At 39.2% G+C, this 22,962-nt stretch overlaps 2 protein-coding genes and 1 long non-coding RNA gene across 6 annotated transcripts; 1 reads left to right on the top strand and 2 right to left on the bottom strand.

The window, feature by feature from the left end:
• Window positions 1-1,719: 1,719 nt before the first annotated feature.
• Window positions 1,720-14,512, top strand: LOC103456832 (uncharacterized). Of its 2 annotated transcripts, none has more exons than XM_017301893.2 (17): window positions 1,720-2,076; window positions 2,745-2,851; window positions 2,926-3,065; window positions 3,158-3,315; window positions 3,406-3,564; window positions 3,857-4,310; window positions 5,540-5,638; window positions 6,261-6,351; window positions 6,651-6,874; window positions 6,948-7,190; window positions 7,258-7,356; window positions 8,440-8,633; window positions 8,722-8,896; window positions 9,791-9,947; window positions 10,034-10,187; window positions 11,175-11,286; window positions 12,465-14,512. In XM_017301893.2, exons 1-17 carry the CDS (start codon window positions 2,056-2,058, stop codon window positions 12,626-12,628), a joined length of 2,751 nt encoding a protein of 916 aa, XP_017157382.1. In that variant the 5' UTR covers window positions 1,720-2,055; the 3' UTR covers window positions 12,629-14,512. The 2 variants fall into 2 exon arrangements, with proteins under 2 accessions (XP_017157382.1, XP_008394857.1); XM_008396635.3 differs by having other exon boundaries at window positions 1,721-2,076; window positions 3,155-3,315.
• Window positions 4,101-11,919, bottom strand: LOC103456831 (uncharacterized). 2 transcript variants are annotated; one of them, XR_532329.3, is made up of 3 exons: window positions 11,752-11,919; window positions 9,808-9,888; window positions 4,101-4,234 (listed from the first exon to the last, which is right to left on the bottom strand). It is a non-coding gene; the product is annotated as an uncharacterized LOC103456831 (long non-coding RNA). The 2 variants fall into 2 exon arrangements; XR_532330.3 differs by lacking the exon at window positions 4,101-4,234 and adding an exon at window positions 8,406-8,857.
• On the bottom strand, window positions 14,508-22,899 carry abcf2b (ATP-binding cassette, sub-family F (GCN20), member 2b). Of its 2 annotated transcripts, none has more exons than XM_008396634.2 (15): window positions 22,748-22,899; window positions 21,864-22,014; window positions 20,625-20,837; window positions 20,361-20,543; window positions 19,339-19,510; window positions 19,169-19,264; window positions 18,990-19,092; window positions 18,741-18,836; window positions 17,593-17,712; window positions 17,403-17,492; window positions 17,197-17,307; window positions 17,058-17,120; window positions 16,858-16,986; window positions 15,702-15,905; window positions 14,508-15,068 (listed from the first exon to the last, which is right to left on the bottom strand). In XM_008396634.2, exons 2-15 carry the CDS (start codon window positions 22,000-22,002, stop codon window positions 14,964-14,966), a joined length of 1,824 nt encoding a protein of 607 aa, XP_008394856.2. In that variant the 5' UTR covers window positions 22,003-22,014; window positions 22,748-22,899; the 3' UTR covers window positions 14,508-14,963. The 2 variants fall into 2 exon arrangements, with proteins under 2 accessions (XP_008394856.2, XP_017157383.1); XM_017301894.2 differs by having other exon boundaries at window positions 22,733-22,871.
• Between the last annotated feature and the right edge of the window lie 63 nt (window positions 22,900-22,962).

Genomic DNA, 22,962 nt, shown 5'->3' with positions numbered 1-22,962 from the left:
TTAATTACTTATAATAAACGTTTGCTCTTCCGACAAACACATTTAATCTATATTAATCACAAAAACAACAATTTGGTCAAATAAATTTAATGAATTCAAATAAATTTAATTTGACTGAAAGTATTTTTGTTATTGCTACCTATAAAGTTTATCTTTAGATTAAGCCACCGTTAAGATCATTTGTCTGTCTCCCATGTAAATCATATTACTTTCCACAGCATCGGGTGTAATATTAATTAAATATTATGAGTGTATTTGAATTTGTTTCAGTCTTTATAAACTGGATCTTTTTGCTTTGTAAAAATCCTTGAGATCACATTTGTTGAGATTTGACTCTATGTAAATAAACTGAAATTAATTAACAAGTAATCACTTTAAAGTGTCAATATTTCAGGCCCTTGTTGACACTTTCACTGCTCAATCATTACTTTTTTAGGAAATTAATAATCACACATCTGCTCATTTTCCCCAGTTAGTCACTTAAACATAATTTATCTCTCTTTACTGTTTTTATTTGTAATGGTCTCACCTGTAGTTTTGCTGTTTTTTTTTCATTCTTTTGTTCTTTTATCACATGGGGAAAAAAACTGGCACCACAGTGGCACTCTAGTAATTTTTGTACTAAAAATTAATGACATCATAAAACATTTACCCAATTTATCGAATGTAATCCATTGTGTGATACTGCCACCTGCTGGTGAGTTGTTGCTAGTGACTGCAAAAGCGACACCTGTTAAATCTTTTTCTTTCTTTTTGAATTATCCACTTAAACAAAACTTTTACAATCACAATCTGATCTTCAAGTACATTTCCAATAAGTCAGAATTTATTTCAGAAAAGTGAAACTAATTTATTGCATTAAATGTAACAGCTTAATGGGCCTTGAGTGGGCATCGCTTCACAATCCACAAAAGGTTGCAGCCTTCCATGTTGTTATTACCACATTTTTCCTTCCACTAAACTTTCTGTTGCCTGTTGGACGATGTCTTCCTCATGAAAAAATATCTTCACCTTTTCTGAAATCTAAAATATTTATTAGTTTTGTGTAATAGAAGTGTCACGGTTAATAAGCCCAAGCCTGGTGTAGAAAAATCTCCATTTAAAAAAATCAACAACCCATAACCTGGTGGGGGGCAAACAAAGCCTGGTGGCTAACTAGGCTGATGTATTTTGCATGACTACAACTTTTTAAATATTTTAGACTTATTGAAAGTCATTTTATGTTCTGGTAGGTGAAAATTACTTTCTACTTTTTGAACTTAAGTGGATTTGAAAAAGTAAGTAAATTAAACTCGAGTAGAACCCTTCAACCTGTACTTTTGCTAGTTGATAAATCACTTAATGGCTTTGTGCCACAATACATTAAATGTTGTTGTTGTTGATCTCTCAGGTCTTCTGGTTCTGGCCTGCTCTGAATCCAGAACCAGAACCAGACACGGAGAAGCAGAATTCAGCTTCTATGCACCGCAAATATGAAAGAAACTTCCAGAATACGTGTAACAATGGCACTTGACAAAATGTAATATTTCAATTGTTCTATGACTTTGTATTGTTCTCTTTATGATGTAAAGCATTTTGTAATACCTTATTGCTGTGTTATACAAATAAAATTTTATTGATCAATACTTTTACTAGAATATGTTTTCATGCAAGTATCTGTACTTTTTTTTGACACCTGCGTCTATTAATGTGTACTAAACGAAGCTTTTACTTTCTCTTCATTTGAGTCTCTTCGGGCAAAATATCAGTGTCACGTAAATAAACCTCCACATGCGGTTCTGGTTGGGGGTTTAAACCTGTCAGTCACCGAGGAAGAAATGAGATTTGTTCTCCGCTGCCTGTTGGAGATGGAATCCCGTCTCTCCGCGGTGTTGATAGGCTGTTTTTCCGTTGAAGCTCCGTCAATGTGAAAGCTAGGAGGGGAGGAGAAGAGGAGGAGAGGTCAGCGCGACTAGCAGTGCAGATTGCTCACCAAACAGAAGCAGGGAGTCAATAAAGTTGATCATAACCGCCAGTTTCACTTTGATACTGGTGCAGCAACCGTGAAATAACGAGATGAGCTCAACTTCTTCCCCGGTAAGCTTCCAACAGCCCGTTTACCTTTGACCTGTCAGCTGTTAGCTGTGTAGAAGCGTTAGCATGTTAGCTGCGTTAGCTTATTTGTTAGCTACGATGCTAACGCTGTTTGTTTACACCCTCCATTGTTCCAAACAACAACAGCAGTCTTGGCTGCAGCTGCTCTCTAGCCTCTTATCCGGCGTCATGTATAAACTGTTAACCTTTTATTATGAATTTCCTTAGTTATACTGACTAAACTAGCGTACAGTCTGAACTTTATGAACTATAGTTTACTTAGAACTGTGGGGTTTAAAGGTAAATCTGCAGTTAGAAGCACAGATGGTACGGTTTATGTACTGCTTCTGCATCTATTGATTGCATGCTGTAATGAATCCGTGTTTCCAGTTTGTAATAATCCAGTTTTAACAAAAAAAAAAAGGATTAAAAGGGCCATTTTAAAACAGACAAATCTCTGAAAACATACAGCTGGTGAATATTATGAAAAGTAAACATTGAAGATGGCGATGATGGAAATAAAAAATAATTGGAAAACATTTATGTATGTTTTTAAATTTCCAAGGGAAAGCAAATTTAAGTTTATTTTTTTAATGTTAGTTTTGAATTCGTCACATTGTTCATTGAAGTAAATAAAGTAAAACTTCCGGGTTTCTGATTCTGCGCTGCAGACGATCGGGGAGTTCTTCCTCATCCTCAGTGAAATGGGTTTCACAGAACAACAGATCCAGGCGGCTGTGCAGGCGGGACATCTTTCTGTGACAGAAGCCGCTGAATGGTAAATAAACTAAAATAAATTTCAAGCTTTTGATGTGCATCTCAAGCGTCTTACGCATCACCTCTCATTCACAGGCTCTTACAGGGTCAGTATCCACGCCATACGTTGGTCAAGCAGACATCCAAGTCGTCTGAGACCGCACTCTCTGCTTTTAACCCACCCAAAGACGCAGCGAGCAGCTCCAAGCAACCTGCTTCTCCTGGTGACAGCAGGGGTAAAAAAAAGCAAAAAAACAAAAGCTCCTCATCAAATAAAAGTTAATTAGTCTGATTTCATTTGATTCTTTTCTGTTTTCTTTAACAGCAGGTTCCTCTCTAGTCCTAAAGCTCTCCGAGTCGACCTCCCAGTCTCCTGATCCTCCTCCAGTTGAGTCGCGGATCAAACAAGACAAGAGCGACTTCGAGGAGAAAGAAAGACAACGTGTGGCTCAGAAAGTCCTGGCCGAGAAGAAGCAAAAGAAGCAGGTCTGAGAGAAGACCACAGACGTGTACACGCGCCGGTCTGTTGGCAACTTTTGAAGAAAATTTTGTTTTTTGTGTGTTTTATTTTGCCAGGAGCGCGAGATGGTGTTAAAGCGGATAGCTGAGGATCGAAAAACCTTGCAGGAGAAAAGCCACGGCGGCTCTGGTGCAGACGCGGCTCCTCCCAGCAGCGAAGGCCAGAAACTGGGAGGAAAGGTCCAGACTAATGTTGACAACAACTGTATCCTCATGGTAATGGCTCACTTATAAAGCAGTAGAAGGTGATCAACCCAACATCTGAGTGAGCTATCAATTAAAACTGATAACTTACTCAGATGTACTTATGACACTTGGTCTGGGTAATCATGTTTTTACATACTTTTTTAATGATTTTATTTAAAAAAAAATATTCATTTTGGTGAGCAGAATAGACATGTTTCTGTCTTATATGTACAAATATATCCATCAGCCATCTACTTGAGGCAGTTTAACTTTTAATTTCAGATTTTTCTTCACATATTATTTATTTTGTGCATTGCTGCAGATCCGGCTTCCCTCCGGTGAATCCATGCGTGAGCGTTTCTCCGCCGACGCGCCGCTGCGCAGCGTGGTGGAGCACATCAGCGGCCGCCACCCTTCCCTGTCCCCCTTTTCCCTCCTCCAAGGTTTCCCCAGAAAGCGCTTCGGCGAGGCGGAGCTGGCGTGTTCGCTGCACTCTCTGGGCCTCACTCCGAATGCCGCTCTCTGCATTCAGACCACGCCGCCAGAAACGCCTCAGGACCCGCCGAGCCCGGCAGACCCGCCGCCAGCGCCTCTCAATGAGCCGCTTCCGTGTATTTTCCCACCGCCGCTGCCTCATGTTCCCGTTCCAGAGGAGGCAGAGAGGCTGAATCCAGCGGCTGGTCACCGGCTCCCGGACGATCTGTGGGAGGAGGCTGTGAATTATGCAGGGATACCGAGAGCCAGTCCTCCCGTCTCTGGACCTTCACATTTCTGGGGTCAGTACCAAACATAAACAAAACCAGGATGGAAATTTTATGGAAAATATCTCTAATCCACACTGGGTTAAAAATTATAAATATAGGTTCTATTTGTACTTCTAGAGGTACAGAAAAAGAATCGCAATAACTAGTACGGGTTATTGTGAATCGATTCAAAATTCTCAAAAATAAATTTTGAAATGTGTTTAATTTGTTCATCTTTGTTGCTCCTATCTGCATATCACATTACGGTCCACTCGCCCACTGTATATATTGTGACTAATTCTTTGATATTTATTTTCTGAAGAGAGAACCGATTTTTTATTTTTTTTGGCCGTCATGCGACCTGTATCTGATCTTTTCATTAGTCTGAACAACTCAGAGCCACCTGGATATGTGTTTCTAAATCCGATGTGTATCTATATATCTGATCTTTTCAAAGTGTGACCTAAATCTGAATGGCCAGGTCATTGATCCTCGACAAACGTCACCATTCTGCGCCCTGATACGCGTAAGCGAGAAGAAAAACAATAATCATGGCGACGATAATGAATATTGAGCTGGCTCCGGTCCAACAACTTTAAAATTGTAAAATATACTCCACCATTAGCATCCACGTTTATATCCACAAACAGTGAGCTCTTCTTCTTCTTATAGCGGTTGGCAAAACACTGCGCATGCTCTGATGCTATTGCGCCCTGTGCTGCGCATGCGGGACACTTTCAGGTCATTGTAGTTCACACAGGAGATCACATACAAGTCGCATATATTTGGAAATGTGAACGACGACACCAATAAATAATCAGATTTCACTCAAAAAAAATGTAATTGAACATTAAGGCCCGCAGCGTTGCCAAATGTAATACTGATGTTGGACATTTAATTCAGAAATGGACTGAACTTATATAGCACTTCTCCAGTCATTTTGACCACTCAAAGCGCTTGACACTAGAGTCACATTCACCCATTCGCACTCACAAACGCTCACACATTTATACACCGATATGCAGATCAGTAGGCAATTTGGGGTTAAGTACCCAAGGGCACATAGACATGTGGCAGGAGGAAGCTGGAATCGAACCTGCAACCTTCCGATCACAAGATGACTACTCTTTCCACAGAGCCACAGTTGAAATAAACTGCTCACTCTGAAAAATTGTAGTTTTCAGGATCTTTGGAACAAATGTCATGATTTTTTATTTTCTTTTACATGAGAGTCACTGGAGGTCTTTCCTGCTCTTTGACAGGGCGAGGCCAGCGACTGGTTCCTGGTGACCTGGAGGATCCTGGACTGGAAGCAGATGAGGGACCGGAAGCAGAGGAAGAACCACCACAAATTCCCAACGGTACCGATCCTTCAGATGATTGATTCCTCCGTTTGACCTGCGTTTCTCTTACTCCCTTTTCCCGCTTACTTCCTGTTCCCACTATTTATCCAGTGGAAACTTTTTCCGTCTCAGGACCTTCCAGCTGCAGGAACAGAACCACTTCAATTTATCCTCCACGCTGCTAAGATTTACTGCTTTACAGAAGATTTTACTGAAAATCTGGGAACGTGGGACACATTTGGGAGAGATTAGGATTAGGAAATGTGTTTGTCAGGACTTATTCGCTACTGCAGAGCAGACAGGGAAAATAAATCCCACAGTTCAGATATTTTAATTGTTTTTAGAAACGACTAATTAAAAATGCTGGTTTTGTTCTGTAGTTTTTAAACTGCAGATCCATTTAAAGTGCTTGAAGTGATTTATAAAGAAAAGCCTGTTAATATTGAGGATAATTTGTAGATTACAGCCAGAGTTGGGTAGTAAATAGTTACTAAAGTAACTTTTTTTGAAAAATGATTGATAATTTGATCAGTTACTCAGTACTTAAGCAGATACCTTTTCACTCTTGAGTAATTTCTTGGATGGGTCCTTTTTACTTTTGAGTAAAGCCAATGTACTTTTTTTTGTGTTCTCTGCTCAGGAATGCCGAGGCTGCCTTTCTTCCCGGAGAACAGGGTGCGAGCAGGATTTGAACCCCGACACTTCTGGCCGGACCAGGGCAATCGCCTCAGGTGGGTCGCCTGACAGGAAACCACTAAACCGAAGTTTAAATTATAAATTGTAATCAAAGACTGCTGCAGCCTGATTGAAAGGTTTACCATTAGTTTATCTTTACTAAACTGACACTGTCCTCTTTTTCTCTGTTGTTGGAGCTTTGACTGCATATTGAGCGACATTTCAGACAAAAATAATTGGCATTGATCAAAATCGGCTTTTTAAAGATTGTAATCGTGATCGGCCAGAAAACCGCGATCGGTGCAGGCCTAAACACGTAGCGATATGTTTTCTGTGCTTCCTCGTGTGTCTCCAGAGACGCTCCAGAGGAGGACCCAGCTGACCCCGAGGAGGCAGAGGGTCCAGTGGCGCATGTAGCTGCAGGTCAGGCTGCGGTGGAGCGACTTCAGAGGGCTGCTCTGCAGGAGGACCACAGCGCCTCTCAGGGACAGCCCACTCCACCTAAAAGACCCTTCAGGACACCAAACGTGCCATCCTTATGTGCCTTGGCCATCCGTGCAACTGTCCACCTCATGACAGGTAGGACGGGTGTGAAAGGAAAACGCTCCTGAAGTCTGGTTCTCTCTAAGAACAAAGTGTGTCGCCCCTGCAGCTCCCAGCATGCAGTACAGCAGCAGCCTGGCGGGCTTGACCCCGGAGCTGGCGGAGCTGCTGCTCAGCCACATGTCCAGAGAGAGGCTGCTCCGCCCGCGCACCCTGGAGCTCTTCTTCGGCTGCCAGTTGCAGAAATTAGTCCTGAACTGCTACCCTTACTCCACCAACGAGCTCCTGCGGCAGCTGCGAGCCTTCACGACGCTGAAGCACCTCAGTCTGGTCAACTCGCCTCTCATCACAGGTAGGAGCTGCAGAAATCTGCCTCAGCTTTACGTTTCTTCCTGATCTCATGAGTCGGTCCTGTCCAGATTCTGGTCTGTCGGTCCTCCCCAGTCTGGTCAAGCTCCAGTCACTCAACCTGGCGTCCTGCAGCAAACTGACCGACTCCTGTCTCCAGTACATCACAGGTTAGGATTCTTCCCATAATGCAACTGAGAGCCAGACTTGAAATTGGTTGTTATATAAAAGTAACTTTATCCCCTTTTTTCACATTTTGTCTTGTTGGAACCACAAACTTTGATGTTTTATTTGGTTTTTATGGTGAAAACATGGCGCTCTACTTGACGTCTCAAACACCGTTGGCAGCCATTTTTTTTTCTCAGAAAAGCACTGAGGTCTGTTGTGAACTTTGTCTTTAAAGCTCCTTATTCAATTTTATTTCAAGTAGATATTTTCAAGGTTTGGAAAGCGTTTGATTTTTGTATGAAATACTTGATAGTGAGACTGCAGGTTTGGTAATAAATTGCAGTCCAATGTCTCTTCATTTGAAAAGCATTATTTACAGTTAAAACAAAAAGATAAAGACTAAGATGCATTTTTGTTCTCACTGTCTGAAGTTAAATCAGACAAAATTGATCTTGTTTTAGGTCAGTTAGAATTATTAAAATTCTTTAGATTTTCTAAATGCCAGAAAACTCAGGGAAACATTTCTTTTTTACTTTGTTGAACCAGTCAGGTGTACAAGGTGTAAGAGACATTTCAAAACAGAAAATGTTATTTCAATCTACCTTCCCCTGCTGCAAAAAACTATTGCAATATATTATTCATGACAGTAATAAATAATATAATAGTGAATTTAAACTATCTTTTTTAGTTTATTTTTTTATTGTTTTTAACTCCAAAGTGATGCTGAAAAAGTTTGAAAACTTACCTTGAACGTGTTTGAATTTTACTGTGGGAAAAGTTGATTAATTACTTATTAGAGAACAGAAAGTTGTGAAAAAGAAAAAGTTTAGAGAATCTTACAGTAATTTCACCCATAAAGGTTCTCGTGGATTTTAAATCCATCCTGAATTTTAAATGTCCACATCTCAGGCTCCACAGTTAGTGAAGGACTTTACAACAAACACACAAAAAAACAAAAAAAACGCTGAAGTTTGTGGTTGTAACTTGACAGAATGATAAAAGGTTGACTAAATATGAACACTTTGGCAGATGTTAAACCTTGGTCCACCAATTATTTCTAATGAAATGTTTATTCTGGTTTGAAGGCTTGAAGAGCCTGTGTGTCCTGTCCCTGGATCAGACCAAAGTGACAGATGCTGGGATGGTTCAGTACCTCCAGTCGGCTCCTTCCTGTCTCTCTCAGCTCAGCCTGAACCAGACAGAAGTGACCGAAGCCACCCTGGCTGCGCTCCCCACCTGCGTGCCACAGCTTCGACTCCTCAGCATCAAGCAGACGAAGGCACTTCAGCTTATTCCAACCAAACAGTGTTTGTCTTAAGAGTCTGGTCTGCCATGTTTCTTCATGTTGTTGTGTGTTGTCGTTTCAGGTTAAAGATATTTCAGCTCTAGCAGGGATGTCCAGTTTGCAGACTTTGAATCTGAATGGGACGGGTGTGACGGAGGAATCTCTGGAGAGCATCTCCACCCACCCAACTCTGTCTTCTCTGAGTTTAGGAGGAATCTCTGTGAAAGATGGGAATCATGCCCTCAAGATTATCTCAGGTTTGTAAACTGAAATGTGTGTAAATAAACCAGGGTGTCCTTGTGTCCTTAAAATGTCTTAAATTCATTAGAAAAAATAAGTGGGCCTTAATTAATCACCAGTCTTAAATTTGGTCAGGTGAATGCTTGAGTCGCTTCTTTGTCGTGTTCCTTGACTTAAGGCGGTTGAGGCTACTAGCTCCTGATACACCTTTTCTAATTAGCAAAGCTATATTAGCAGCTACATGTGTAATGTAAACAGAGGGAGGAGAAAACACTGGCCATCCAACTAGCTAAAAAAGTGAACTAGCAAGCTAGCAACCTATTTTTTGCATCTAATTTGGTTTCAGTGCAAATTTATTACCAGTTGACTGGATCGCTTGTGTTGCTAGCTGCTAATATATCCTTGCTAGCTTGCAAAGGTACATTAAAAGGAATGGAAATAAAGGAAAGAGAAAAACTAGCTAGCTAAATAAAATAGCTACCTAAAAAATAGCGAGCTAGGGAGTTAGCAAGTTCACTTTTTTGTGTCCATCATGGTTTAAATGCAAATTCATCTCCAGTTGGCTGGATGATGTTCGTCCTCACCTTTGGATCACTTCTGTTTCCAACCCATAAGATGGTAGCTGCTAATATATTCTTGCTACCGAATAAAAGTATATTAGCAAGAATAATAATACGAAAATAACATTATGACTTCATCGTTGTAACATTACGACTATTTTATCATTATTTTGACTTTTTCGCAATTTTTTTAAAGCATGGCCCTAATATAATAATCTTCCTGAAGTCTGTGATTTCATTCAAATGGTCTGTAAAAGTCTTTAATTTGATTGAAACCTCAGAAAACATGTAAACGGATGGAGCGAAGAAAACAAATCAAGCTAAATCTTGATGATTCTCACTTCCCCCCAGGTCTGAAGTTGACTCACCTCACGCTTCCTGGACGCCACACTGTGACCGACGGGGGGCTGGCGTTCCTCTGCCGGCTGACTCTGCTGTCAGAGCTGGACCTGAAGGATTACACACAGGTCACAGACCAAGGAGTCAGCCAGTTAGCTGCCATGACCAGGTCACTCCAACACCTCAGTGATGTCAGGAAACGCTTGTGGGTGAAACATCCACACTGATGGGAGTGTCGTGTGCGTTTGTGAGCAGGTTGAAGAAGCTGTCTCTGAGCAACACGCAGGTGACGGACGCAGGGCTTCCCTCTCTGCGTGGCCTGCAGGAGCTGCAGGAACTTTGTTTGGACCGAACGGCGGTGACGAGCCGAGGAGTGGCCGAACTCATCACCTGTCTGCCTCAGCTTCAGGTAATTTACCTGATAATATTAGTGGAGCTGCAGGGGTTGACATGAGTTCTGCTGGTGTTGGGTATTATTATTAAAGGTTATACTTAAAAACATATAACGATTTAAAAATAACTATAATTAAATTTGGATTAAATGCAGAAGTAAGATTAGTATGAAGAGGTAGTGAAATACCTCTTCAACCTTGAACTTCACATTTATGGAAAGTGAAGAGTTCCAAATTTCAACAAATAACCTCTGAAGAAATTGTTTAAATGTCAAGTTTTTAAACTGAGAAATAAACAAAAATAATTTATTAACTGCATAATGTATTTGATTTTCCTTAACATCCCAGTTGTGTTTCTACCGTTTTTATATTCATTGAGATATACTTATTACTTTATTCAATTATTTGACTTGCTTTGAAAGTTTTAAAATTTCGTTGAATGAATTATATGTGCCTGAATTAAATGTTTAGATTTTAATTTAAAATCTAGACATAATAATTTTATGATTTATTTGTGTTCCTGTGCTGAAGCATAATTTAATTTGTCAACTTCACCCATCAAACTTACTAGAGGTCCCTCTTCAGAGACCCTGACGTCTGATTGGCTGCTTCGAGAAAGTCAAGAAAACTTTAAAAGTTTGATATGGTCAATATCTCCATTGGAAAGATCAGAAATAACTTAAGTAACATAATTAAATTGATTTTAAAAATTGCCATAAACTTCAAGCCTCTATAACTCTAGATATACAACTTGAGAATATTGGAATATTAAATATTGAATGTCTGGAATATTAAAAAAAACTTATTTTAAAACAAAACAAATATTTTTTATCGTAGCTTGACATTGGTATTCTTGACTTATTTTAATTTGAAAATGAACTTCTGGTACAAAGGTAATCTCCTTTAGAAAAGTCCCTGTGACTAACGTGACATTTATTTTTGAATGTTAGTGTTTATCATGTGAATTGAGAGCTTTGTTTTGGTTATAATTTCCTATTCTTTAGGTTTTGGGGTTAGCCAGCACGCATGTGGGGGACTCGGTAGTGCGGAGGGGTCTGATCCACTGTCAGCAGCTGGTTAAGATCAACCTCAGCCACACACGGATCACGGACCAAGGTACATCTAGCTCATCTTCTTTAAGCTCATCTCTGCTTGGTTAAGTGATAAACTGCTGTATTTTTTACCCTTGCATTTAAAAAAAATACAAAATACAATCAATAATTAATTGACGCAAAACAATGAATGGTTTATTAGATTGAATTAGTTCAAATCTATTAACTAATAACGTCCGTTAGCCCTTTTTTTTAGTGTTGTAGTTTGGCTGCTATCCAGCAGAGGGCGGCGCTCGTCATCCTTCAGTCCAGCCGTTGATATACAAAAACAAAGATGGCGGAGATATTATCATTACGGGAAAGAGAATCGGTCCAAGCTGAGTTTACGGATTTTTTTATGTGACAACAGAGAAAAAAATGGTAACATAAGCACTACTTTGAGGGCTGTCTGAATGATATCACTTCGTGGAGTCAGTTTTTAACTTTAAAAGCAAGTAGAGGTGGTACTGTGGTACTTTATCTTTCTTACCTCCATGTCCAGTTGCAAAAAGCTTTAATCAGGTCATTAGCAGGTTTAGCTCACGGATTCTTTTGTTCCCAGTCCTTTGTTGCAGTTACAGAGTTTCCTGTTCTTTATAATTGTCCCCATGGCATAGCGTATAAAACATTTTTTGTTGAATTAGCTGTAACTTCTGACCGGAAGAATCGTTTGCAAACGGAAGCGCAGCTGCGATTTTTATTTTTTTTTATAGATCTATGTAAGTAATGAGAACAGTGCCATCTGGTGTTTGTAAATAGAAATTGCAGGCTGCAGTCATATACGGGAAACCGCGTCCTGTTCGGGACGCAGAATTTGTCTTGAAATACGGGATAGTTCTTCACACATTTTATTCTTTTCATCTTTTCTTTGTCTATTCAGCCAGCTAAGATGTTCCTGTTTTGCTATATTTTTATAAATTCCTTAAGTTTATTAATGTGAAATCCCCCACAATTTTCTGTTTATTCGGTCAGTATTTAATACAGATGATAAAAAATAATGTTAAAATTTATTATTTAATAAATTTTTTTTTAAACATTATTTTATTTTAAAAATTATTTAATTTAGCATATTATGAAAACATTTTGCCATCTAGATAGAATAGGAAACTCAAGTTTGAAAGAAAATGGCCACTCTATTTATCAATAAGCTCACTCAGCTTTAGATCAACTCATTAATCAATAACTTTCATCCCTGCCCTGCAGGTCTGAAGCACCTGAAAGACATGCGTCTGGCTCAGGTCAACCTGGACGGTACCGGGGTCAGTCTGATGGGCATCGCCAACCTCCTCTCGCTGACCAACATCGGCAGCGTCCGGGCCACCAACACTCGCACTATTCCACTGGACGTCGTCTCAGACGAGGACTGAGGACGCCTGTGCTTGGACGAAACGAACACTGACGAACCTGAGCACGGCTGCCTGCTGCTGGCCTCGGCACCATGCTGCCACCCGGACCAACTGGAAACGGCATTGAGTAAAAACACTCCTCCAACTTGCACTGTCTCAACTCCAGCTAGTGCCGCTAATCTGACAATCGCTGAAACCTTAAAGGGACAGTGCAGGGTTTACAGAGAAGTTCTGGTTCTGAGCAGCAAATAATGGTCCTGGTGTTTTTATTTGGTCCAAATCCAGACCAGTTGATCCCGGAAGCTGAAGGTAACTGCTCTTCTGGAGCTCTGAAACCTTAAAGTTGTTTTTGTGCTTTTGGGTATAAAGACAAGAATAAAAGTTAGTTTTAGCAGTTCTTTTTATTTTATAGAAGTTTATGCAGTCGCTCTTTTATGAGCTTCAGATTTTCACTGGATGGTTATCATGGGAAATTAAGGTCGGAGGCGGTGCGCTACTAATAATCTTCCTGTGTGAAACACGTACCAGGGTTTCTACCCAGTTTGGAGAATTATGGCATTTTCCAGAAAATTAAGGGCATTAAAAATATTATTTTCAGACTTCATCACATTGTTTTTATGGCCTTCCTTTTATATATTTTTGCCCTATTTCCTATTTTCCGTTCTTCCATCTCTACCTTTCGACCTTTGTTATGTCCTTCCGTTCTGATTATTTTTTCAAATTCTATATTTAATTCTAGAAATTTCAGCCTAAACTTAATTAACTTTATACTTTAAAAAGAACATAAAAATCCCTGAACTCAGAAAGGTGTGTAGATGTTTCATACAGGAAGCTAATCGGAGATGTACCGCCTCCTACCTTTTGCCTAAATAAGCAACCAAATTAAAAGGTTCCAACTGATCTGGATTTTAACTAAATCAAGACAAGTTATTTTTTTTCTTTTCAGATATTGCGTATATATGTAAGCTTTAAAGAAAAAAAAAAGCAGAACCTCAGTCAAAAACTCTGAACTTTTCCTTCTGCTTAATTAATCGGTTTAGGAAGTTTACACTCAGCATATAGTTACTGATTATTTACACTCTGCAGCATAAAGTCTTAAGACTTGATAAACATTACAGCTTTAACTATGTGAAGGAATGCAGGTCAAGCAGCATGAAAAACAGACTAAGGCAGATTTAATTTCTAATCCTGTTTTTTTTTTATTATATACATCAAATGTGGAAATGCAGTGCCTTGCAAAAGTATAAATCAGATCTCAACTTGTGTATTTTATTGGGATTCAAAGTCATAAATACACACTAAATAGTGCATTTGTGAAGCTTTAAATCTGAATCTTAATGGAAGAACGTGCTTGGGTCAGATAAGAGTAAAATGAAGTGATGGCAGCATCAGCTTGTGGCAACAGGAAAGTTGGAGGGAGACAACAGAAAAAGACTACAATCAGAACTACAGTGGAATGGTTTAGAATGTCCTAGTCAAAGTCTAGATTTGAATCGAAGAGCTGAAAATCACTTAGATGGGCTCCTCTAACAGCTGTGCTGCAGAAGACAAATAATACAAATAAAAATGTTACCCCTTCAGTTTAGACAGTAAAAGTGTACATATACATTTTGATTAATTCATTGGGTTTCAATACTTTTGCAAGGCATTGTTCAAAAGTAATTTTCATTCAATAAATGAATCATCCTGGTACAGCATGACCTCGTTTCCTCCTAATGTAATTTATGCCAAGAAATACCAGTCGAGTGTAAATCTTTGGGAATTCAGCCATTTTGATTTTCATAACCAAAACAAACTCGCTTTAAATCTTTTCCTTGTTGCAATAGTTTATTTTCCCTAAAAGGTAATTACTTTGATACAGTCCCTGTAAATGCATAAAGAATAATAAAGACTTCTCCAATTCGCTTTGCTGTTTTTATTGTTCCGTTTATTGAGACAAACCTTTATTGCATTACTGTCAAATAAGGCAGAACTGCTCTTTTACACTGGAGGGGAAAGAAAACAAAAAAAAGAAGTCGCCTTTTAAATATGATAAAATGACCTAAAAGCTGCTGCTTACTTCTTCTTGAGGTAAAACAGAACTTTTAAGAAGGAACAAAAAGACTTCTTTGAAGACAAACACAATGGAATGCATTCCAGGTGAATCAGCCAATCAGAGCCCAGCCTGAGGTGGAGGGGCGGGGCTTGGACTGCAGTCAAACCGTGAGGAAACAGTACTAGGTGTACGAGAGACGAGTCCGATAAGATGCATAATAGATTGGTTCTGTTCAGTAGGACGTTTCCTGCTCCTCCGTTCAGAAACTCGCAGGTCCATGATGTCATAAACGAGCGACCAGGTGCGTCAGGTCACCTGCCTTCACTGCTTCTCTATCTTTGACTTCAAATGCTCCTTGTATCCCAAGATGCCGCTCTTCCACTTTGTGATGGTTTGATTCTGACACACCCAGATTTCTTGAGCCACCTGGGAGAAAGGAAAAAGATTTTAGGGCTGCAGCTAACGATTTTGGTAATCGATTATTCTTACAATTAAATTATTTTTTAAAAGGGGGCACAATTTACTGATTTTTCACTTAACTACTTGTACTTTTGTACAATATTAGAAATGCATTGAGATGGAAACAATTCAGTTCCTTTTAAAAATAATTTAACATTCTTTATCTTCACCCAGGTCACCCGGTTCAGATTTACCAAAGATTTTGTTTTTAAATTTTCATCTTAAATGAAAAATGTAAACATTTCTTTTGGTTTAATTAGTACTTTAACTTCTTTTTAAGCAAGTGGCCTTTTTTGAGAGTCTGTATACTTCAGTCAGCAAATCGATTATTTAGTTGATTAATCATTTCAGTCCTAGAGTTGGCATTTTAAATCTACAGATTTGATTAATCACAACTTACCCGATTAATCATTTTTAAATCAGATTTAAAATCTAAATAAGCCATTCTTGAAGCTGTATACTCCAGTTATCCATCGATTACTGACTTAGTTGATTATTTCAATAATAGATTAATCACAATTAATCTTTTCAGCCTTGAGCGATATAAAACATCCACTCTACTCAAGTGTTAGGTTTCAGGTGTCTTGGAGGAAGTCGTACCTGTTGAATTAGCCTGAAGTCGTGACTAACTAGCATCATGCCTCCCTCGAACTCGTTGATTGCTTCCGCCAGCGCGTCGATCGTCTCGATGTCCAGGTGATTGGTCGGCTCGTCCAGGAACAGCATGTGGGGGTTCTGCCAGGCCAGCCAGGCAAAACAAACTCTGCACTTCTGACCGTCTGACAAGTTCCTGATCGGACTCACCTGGAGGGAATTAAAGGAGGCTTTTAGGAATAATGAGACACTTCATGCGTTTGTACCGGTGCTTGAAATCCTTGAGTATGCCTAACTTTCAATGATGCGTTTTGGAAAATGCTTGATGTTAATTGATTACTAAATGTTTTAGTAATCAATTAATCAGATGTTTGAGTAAGAAACATTTTATTGAATTAAATGCAATATAGCATTTTATTCTAAATAATTACTATGCTTTATTATTTGTATCAAAGAAAATTACTAATCTTATGCATTTTATTTTTTTGGGTTACCGATTTATAAACAAAAAGTGTTTAGTATTTTATTGTTTGCAGAATTTGAACCTGATGAATCCAAAATACCACTTGAGTATAAAGTTTTTTCATTTATATTGAATGCAAAATGTATATTTTCAGAACAGTTTTGGCTTAATTACTACTTTGTTCCTTCAGCAAATTAAATGTTTTGAGTTTGTACTCCAGTTAACGATCAGTACTCAATTAGATGGTTATTTCTATAATCGATTAATCATTTCACCCATATTGATTTTTGTATAAAGTCCTTGATATTTTATCTAGAGTTTTGAAATAAAGTAGTAACAGAAAGTTGTGTAATTATATTCTAGTTAAGCATTTAATTTGAGTAAATTAGATAACTTGTTCAGTGTAATGAATATTTATTATTCCTAATGACTCGATGAGCTATTGATCTGTGTAATTTAATATTTGAAAGCGATTGAAATTGGGGGATTTGTTTTGTTCTCAGACCAGTCAAGGTGTATCAAAATCATTATTTTAGTTTACTTTGTAGAATACAATCACAAGACATTCAAAGCAGTAATAAATAATATAATAGTGAATTCGGTTAATTTTTATGCCTTAGTGCTAGAATTTTATTGAAAACATCTTGAAAACAGTCAGATTTTGCTGTGGGAAAACCGTACAAAGCGTGTTTTTGCTACCTGCTGTTTTCCTGTGAGCCCGTAGCGACCGATGATCTTCCTCATCTCCTCCTTCTCCTTGATCTCAGGGAAACACTTCATCATGTACTCCAAAGGTGAAAGGTCGAGCTCCAGCTGCTCCGTCAGGTGCTGCCAAGACAAACGGAGAACAGTTACTTTACTGAAATCAGTATTATTTATTAAAACGGGTTGACCTTTACCTGGTGATATCTGCCGATCTTCACGTGTGAATGTTTGCGGATCATGCCGTCTGTAGGGAGGAGCTGCAAAAAGGATGAAAATCATAAATCTTGGCACTGAGAATGATTCACCAATTGGTTTTGAAGAAACAGCACCTACCTCTCCCATCAGCAGCTTCAGCAGCGTGGATTTCCCGGCTCCATTGGGTCCCACCAGAGCCACTCGGGTATCCAAGTCGATACCAAACTCCAGGTTTTTATAAATGTGCGGCTAAAACGACATTAAGCCGGAGATTAAAAGGCAGGTTTGTCTTTTTTTGGGACGTAAACACAGACAAAGAGAGGTTGTTTAACGTCTGTACTCACTGTGTTGTCACTGTACTTGAAGCTCACGTTCTGAACCATGATAACAGGAGGAGGAATCTTCCCACAGGGAGGAAAATAAAATGACAGCGTCTGGAGAAAACAGGTTTTATTCAGTCCACTGCAGGAATCTGCAGTAATAAATCAGATGCTATGAAACAATCTGATGAAGGTTCAATCTGTGCTGCACCACCTTGTCATTCACAACTTTTTCAGTCAAGCCTGACGCCACCATCTTCTGCAGCGTCTTCTCTTTGCTCTGTGCTTGTCGTGCCAACTTGGCGGAGCCGTGGCCAAACCTGGCAATGTAATTCTGGAGAGGAACGACAATAAAGTTATTATTCTAAAAAAATAAAATACTCATGATTGACTCTGTAGACAATGTACACAAATAGACGCAAGTCTATGTAATGTTTCAAAATCACCAGAGAAACCTTTAATTCTTAACAGATCTTTGAAATCTCCTCTGCTCCATTTTGGCAGAGGACAAATGTACACTTTTTCTTTTTAAATGTTATGGTAGTTGTTCCAGTTCCTCATAGATTAAATGGAAAAGCTACGCAAACAGATGTTTGTTCCTGAGGAAAAGAAGATGGAAAATAATTCTCACATTTAACTATTTTCAAACACAAATAAAAGTTGAATGTCTTCAGGCTACTTTTTGTGCCCGATTTGAAAAGTTCAGTTACTAAAAGGCAGGAACATGATTTTGTCCACCAGACGGTGCTACATTTCTCCTCCATTATAATATGCTGCAAAATTTCACACCACACTGAAAAAAAAGCGATTTATATTAAATTATGTAGATTAAGATTTACTTTAGGAATTTTATTTCCTTCATTTTAGCAACAAATGATAAATAGTGGAGTTATATAAACATATTGAGGGTTAAAAATGTGAATATTATCAATTTTTTTAAGAGTGATTTTGCAGGACGAAGCAGTTTTAAAAAATGTTTCCTGCTAAAAGTGGAAATAAAATACTAAGTAACATTTTCAAGCTGATTTTGGGAAGCTAGCTGAGAGAAAAAATTAAAATCAAGCAATGAATAATCTCAGAGCCATTAAAGGTCAACATCCTGCTGGAAAAGCTGCTTTAAATAGTTTCGTTGTAGCTCTAGTTGCGAGTTTCCCAGCAGGTTTTCTTCCAGTATTTTACATTTAATAAAGAAAAGAAAAAAAAAAAAGTGATCGGCTTCCCTTTCCATACTAAATATTAGCATCCCAAAGCATCACTCTGCCACCTCTGTGATTCGCTATGGGAACGCTGCATTAAAGGCGATTCGCACTCTTCAGGTTTTATTTTATAAATAAAGTGAAATAAATTAGGCCTCTTGTTTACCTTCATGTGTGCTATCTGGTCCTGCTCCCAGTTGAAACGCTTCATCTGGTTCTCTTCCAGCTCTGCTCTGGTCTTCACATACTGGTCATAGTTACCCTGAACAAATATAGATTTGCTTCGTCACCCAACAGCAGAGAGACGTTATTAGCAGCAGCTCGTCTTGATTCCTTATTTAGCTCTGGTTCGTTCCAGGTATTCCGACGGGGGTCCAGACCTTTGCCAATTGGACTCTAGGCAGCGTGTTCTTACCGTGTAGTACTTTAGTTTTCTCTGATGCAAGTGGATGATGTTGGTACACACGCCGTTCAGGAAGTCTTGCGAGTGTGAGATGAGAACAAGGATTCTCTTAAACCTGCAGAGAAGCAGCAGCAGGTTGGTGAGTCAAACACTAAAGCAGCTAAAACGTTCCAGGTGAGGCGCAAACGTACGATTTGAGCTCCTCTTCCAGCCACACACAAGCGTCCAGGTCCAGGTGGTTTGTCGGCTCGTCCAGCAACAACATGAAGGGTTTGATGAACAGAGCTCTGCAGAAACAAACAGTTATGGTCATAAAACGATACGAAATCTAATTCGTTAAGCTGAGCTAGCCTGTTTTCACCTGGCCAGAGCAACACGCATCCTCCAGCCTCCACTGAAGTCCTTCAGCTTCTTCTGCTGCATGGTGGCGCTGAAGCCGAGACCGTGGAGGATCCGAGAGGCTCGCATCTCCGCCTTGTCAGCGTCCAGCTCCTCCAGACGCTCGTACAGCTCCATCAGCTTCTCACACTCCGCTTGAAGGGGAAAGTAAGTTTTAGTTTCAATCATAGCAGCTTTTTAAGTGTTTAATATATTCACTCAAATCATCTTATGAGACAAAAACCTTCTGTTGTCGTTATTAGGCCTGATAAATTTGGCTGTTCCCAGAAATTAAAAGATAATATTGTCGATTTAAGAGGTTTAAAAACTATAATCTTTACATTTCCAAAGAACATTTGAGCACTGGAACTGAAAAACATTTTACATTTCCAAAATAAAAATAACTGGAACAAATAAAATGGATTAAGCTTAAACAAAGCACAATTGCCTTTCAAGTTGTGTTGATCATTAGCTTCATTCAGGCAAAACTGCTAGTTGGGATTTTAAAAATAAATGTTTAAAAAAATGAAACCAACTACTTCGCTCTTGACAAATGTTTGCAGCCTTTTTCAAAATGGCACCTTTTTAATAATCTCTCTCTGAAGGTTAAGCAAACAACAGAAATCCATTTAAATGGAAATTCATTTCTCTTTTTAAAGCATCATGTCGTTTTCCTGTCGCAATAACAACAAAATCTGCAGTTAAATTGTTGCGATAAACGATAATATTGTTGGTTTGAGACAATTTTAAAGTATTATATTGATAATGGCATAATAATGAAAGTTTGCCCTTTAATTTTGTAGAGAATATTTCACAAAATATGTTAATTATCTAAAATAAAAAACAACCAAAACCATAAATAAAATTAATTATGATGTCTCTCTAAACAAAATTGTTCTAAAAAAATACCAGAATGATGACTTGTGATGTGATTAATTGATTTATTTCTTATGGAGCCAACTGTTATTCAACCGCTCCAGTTTTGTCAGATCTTATGTAACTCACAGTCTTCATGAGCGAGTCTCTCCGCCTCCTTCTCCAGCATGATCCTCTGCTCGTCCACCTCCATGACGCACTGCAGAGCCGTCTTGTCGCTCGGCGCCATCTCCCGGGTCAGATGGTAAATATCTATGTGCTCTGGAATGGGAATCTCACGGTGGCCGATGGCCGACAGTAGCATGGACTTTCCTAGCAGAGGGAAGAAACGTAACATGATTAATCGTTTTGATTTGGCTTTCAAACAAACTGAGGTCCGAGCTAAACGGTTACCGGTGCCGTTAAGCCCGATGAGGCCGTAGCGTCGGCCCGAGTTGAGCTCCAGGCTGGTGTCTGCCAGCAGCTCTTGGCCGTGGAAGGTGAGCGACAGGCTGCTGATGTGGACATCCGTGCTGTTGGGGTGGGAAGCGAGAACGCCAGTCACGGCCCGAGCCTCCGTCTTCCGCAGCTCGAACTCGTCCAGCTCCTTTGTTAAACTGCCGACGCCTGAAACCAAAGAGAGCAAAGATGTCCTGCTTTATGGATCACTGCACACCGTTTTAGTCTTCCCAACCAGTCCAATAGCGCTACATGCTTAGATTGATGCTACTCTAAGATACGAGTAAAACTTCTTGGGATCACTGCTTTTAGGCTAATTTTAAAGCATGGCTGGTTCTGCTGCAGTGTTTTCTATTAAACAGATCTAAAAGTGGGAGTTGCTAAAATTATTCACTCAAAACTAAGACTTTGTAGCATATAGCATCACTGAGATCCAGTTGTTTTAGGTCAGAAAGATGGGGAAAAAAAGTCAACCAATAAATGCTTGTTATTTAGATTGTTCCAACTGAAAACTGTAAATATTCTTATTTTAGTGATGCAAAAAAATTTCATGTTTACATTTTTAAAACCCTATATTAACAGGTTATGTTTATTTACAAAACTATTTCCCCCCACATGCCAGATGTGCAAATAATCAAAAAATAATTAACCAAACATCAAAAATCTAGAGATCTCAACACCAAGGAACTAAGAATAATTTTAAAAAACAGTCAAATTGCAGCAGCTAAAAAATATATTTTAAAAAATTACATTTTTGATAGATCTTTAAAGTTTAGATGGGCATATAAAAAATAAAAAAAATTAAAAAAAGATTAAGGAAAAATTCAATCCAAAATATGCAAAGTTAATTTACGGTTATAGTTTTGTGTGACTAGCTCATTATACTCTTTTTGTAATAATGTGCCTCTCCTTAATTTTATGATATTCCCTCTAAAAGCAAAAGCTCTGCAACAATTTTCTAAATAACTGGGTCACTAATGAAAAAGCCCTGAAACTTAACATTTTTAGGGAGGATACAAGTCACTAAATTACAAATCTCAAGATGGAGACATGCATGTTAAATACAAATCAGTTAAGTTTATGAACATCCATATTTAAGAGTTAGATGCGACTACTCTGACACATATTTTGCATATACATTAATCAGTCCCACTGGATCTGGCCGCAAAGATCTAATTCCAGTCTTCCTCTCACCATTGCTGTCTGCTCCATTTTCTTGGATCTCCGGTTGTTCTCCGTCCCCATCCACTTCCTCAGACTTCTTGGGGCGCTGACGGGCTTTGGCTGCCTCCTTCTTCTTGGCTGCTTTCTTTTTGGCCAAGTCTGACGGCATGGTTATCCAAGGCTACTCGACAGAAAACATGAGGGAGGATAACGGAAAGCAACAAAACACATTAACATGACAATAAACTCTGGTTATCTATAGTTTAGCCATTACTGAGGTGACTAAACCGGCATTAGTCATATAAGGTAGAGAGGTCTGAATCAGGATGACTAACCGCTAGCACAGAACCCTAAACCGGCTTGCCGGTTAAATACTACCCCCATAATTAAAAGGAAACAAAGCTTTTTTTTTTTTTTTAATGAACATGTTTCAGCAACCAACGTAATTAAAAACGTCGTCTTAAGGACTTGAATAATGGTGGCAAAGACAACGAACGCCACGTTCTGGTTCTTTCCACTCGCCTCTCTAGCATCTATGACGCTTGATTAGTCCGGTTGTTAGCGGCTAGCCGTGCTAACTTTAGCTGTACACTTTGTCCCCCGAAGAGTTGAATGAAATTCGGCGGTGTTGGCTAAAACACAAAAGATGTCAAACCCTAAGAAACATGAGTCAGAGATAAAATGTAAAGTTATTTCTACCGGCACAATACGAAGTGAGCCGGTAACGTTAGCTACACCTGACAGGCCTGGCTGCTAACTCGATTCTAGGCCCAAATTAAACATGACACAGTTCCAACGCGGTATAACGAGTTTAAAATCAAGCCAGATTCTCTACACAATAACCGGTTTGAGTTGGGGGTTCATGCAGCAGTTGTTAAATTCAGATTGATCTCATTTACCTAATATACCCGTACCTCTTATGTCGGGAGCACACTGACGTCTCGTGTCCACTTTTTGCCGGGTGGATGTAGCCGCTCACTAAACCGCCAGACGAACCATATATGGTCAAGAAGGGCGGTGAAAATAACAGGACCCGCCCCTACTCGTGGGACTGCAGTAAAAAGTAGAGATGGGAATTCCGGCTCGTTTAAGGGAATCCGTTGCTTTGGCTCAGTCGGTTCTTTCGGGT

Source organism: Poecilia reticulata, chromosome 20 (assembly GCF_904066995.2).
Source record: "Poecilia reticulata chromosome 20, P_reticulata-male-v2, whole genome shotgun sequence".
NCBI classification, from domain to species: domain Eukaryota; kingdom Metazoa; phylum Chordata; class Actinopteri; order Cyprinodontiformes; family Poeciliidae; genus Poecilia; species Poecilia reticulata.
The sequence above is the reverse complement of the archived record's forward strand: the minus strand, read 5'-3'. Positions and strand labels throughout refer to the sequence as shown.

Coding starts and splice junctions, on each gene's coding strand:
- abcf2b (XM_008396634.2), bottom strand. CDS start 22,002: ATGCCGTCAGACTTGGCCAAAAAGAAAGCAGCCAAGAAGAAGGAGGCA. Junction 19,511..20,360: donor GAGACTCGCTCATGAAGACT/GTGAGTTACATA, acceptor TTCCCCTTCAAG/CGGAGTGTGAGAAGCTGATG. Junction 17,308..17,402: donor TCAAGTACAGTGACAACACA/GTGAGTACAGAC, acceptor ATGTCGTTTTAG/CCGCACATTTATAAAAACCT.
- LOC103456832 (XM_008396635.3), top strand. CDS start 2,056: ATGAGCTCAACTTCTTCCCCG. Junction 3,316..3,405: donor AGAAGAAGCAAAAGAAGCAG/GTCTGAGAGAAG, acceptor TTATTTTGCCAG/GAGCGCGAGATGGTGTTAAA. Junction 9,948..10,033: donor CAGTTAGCTGCCATGACCAG/GTCACTCCAACA, acceptor GTTTGTGAGCAG/GTTGAAGAAGCTGTCTCTGA.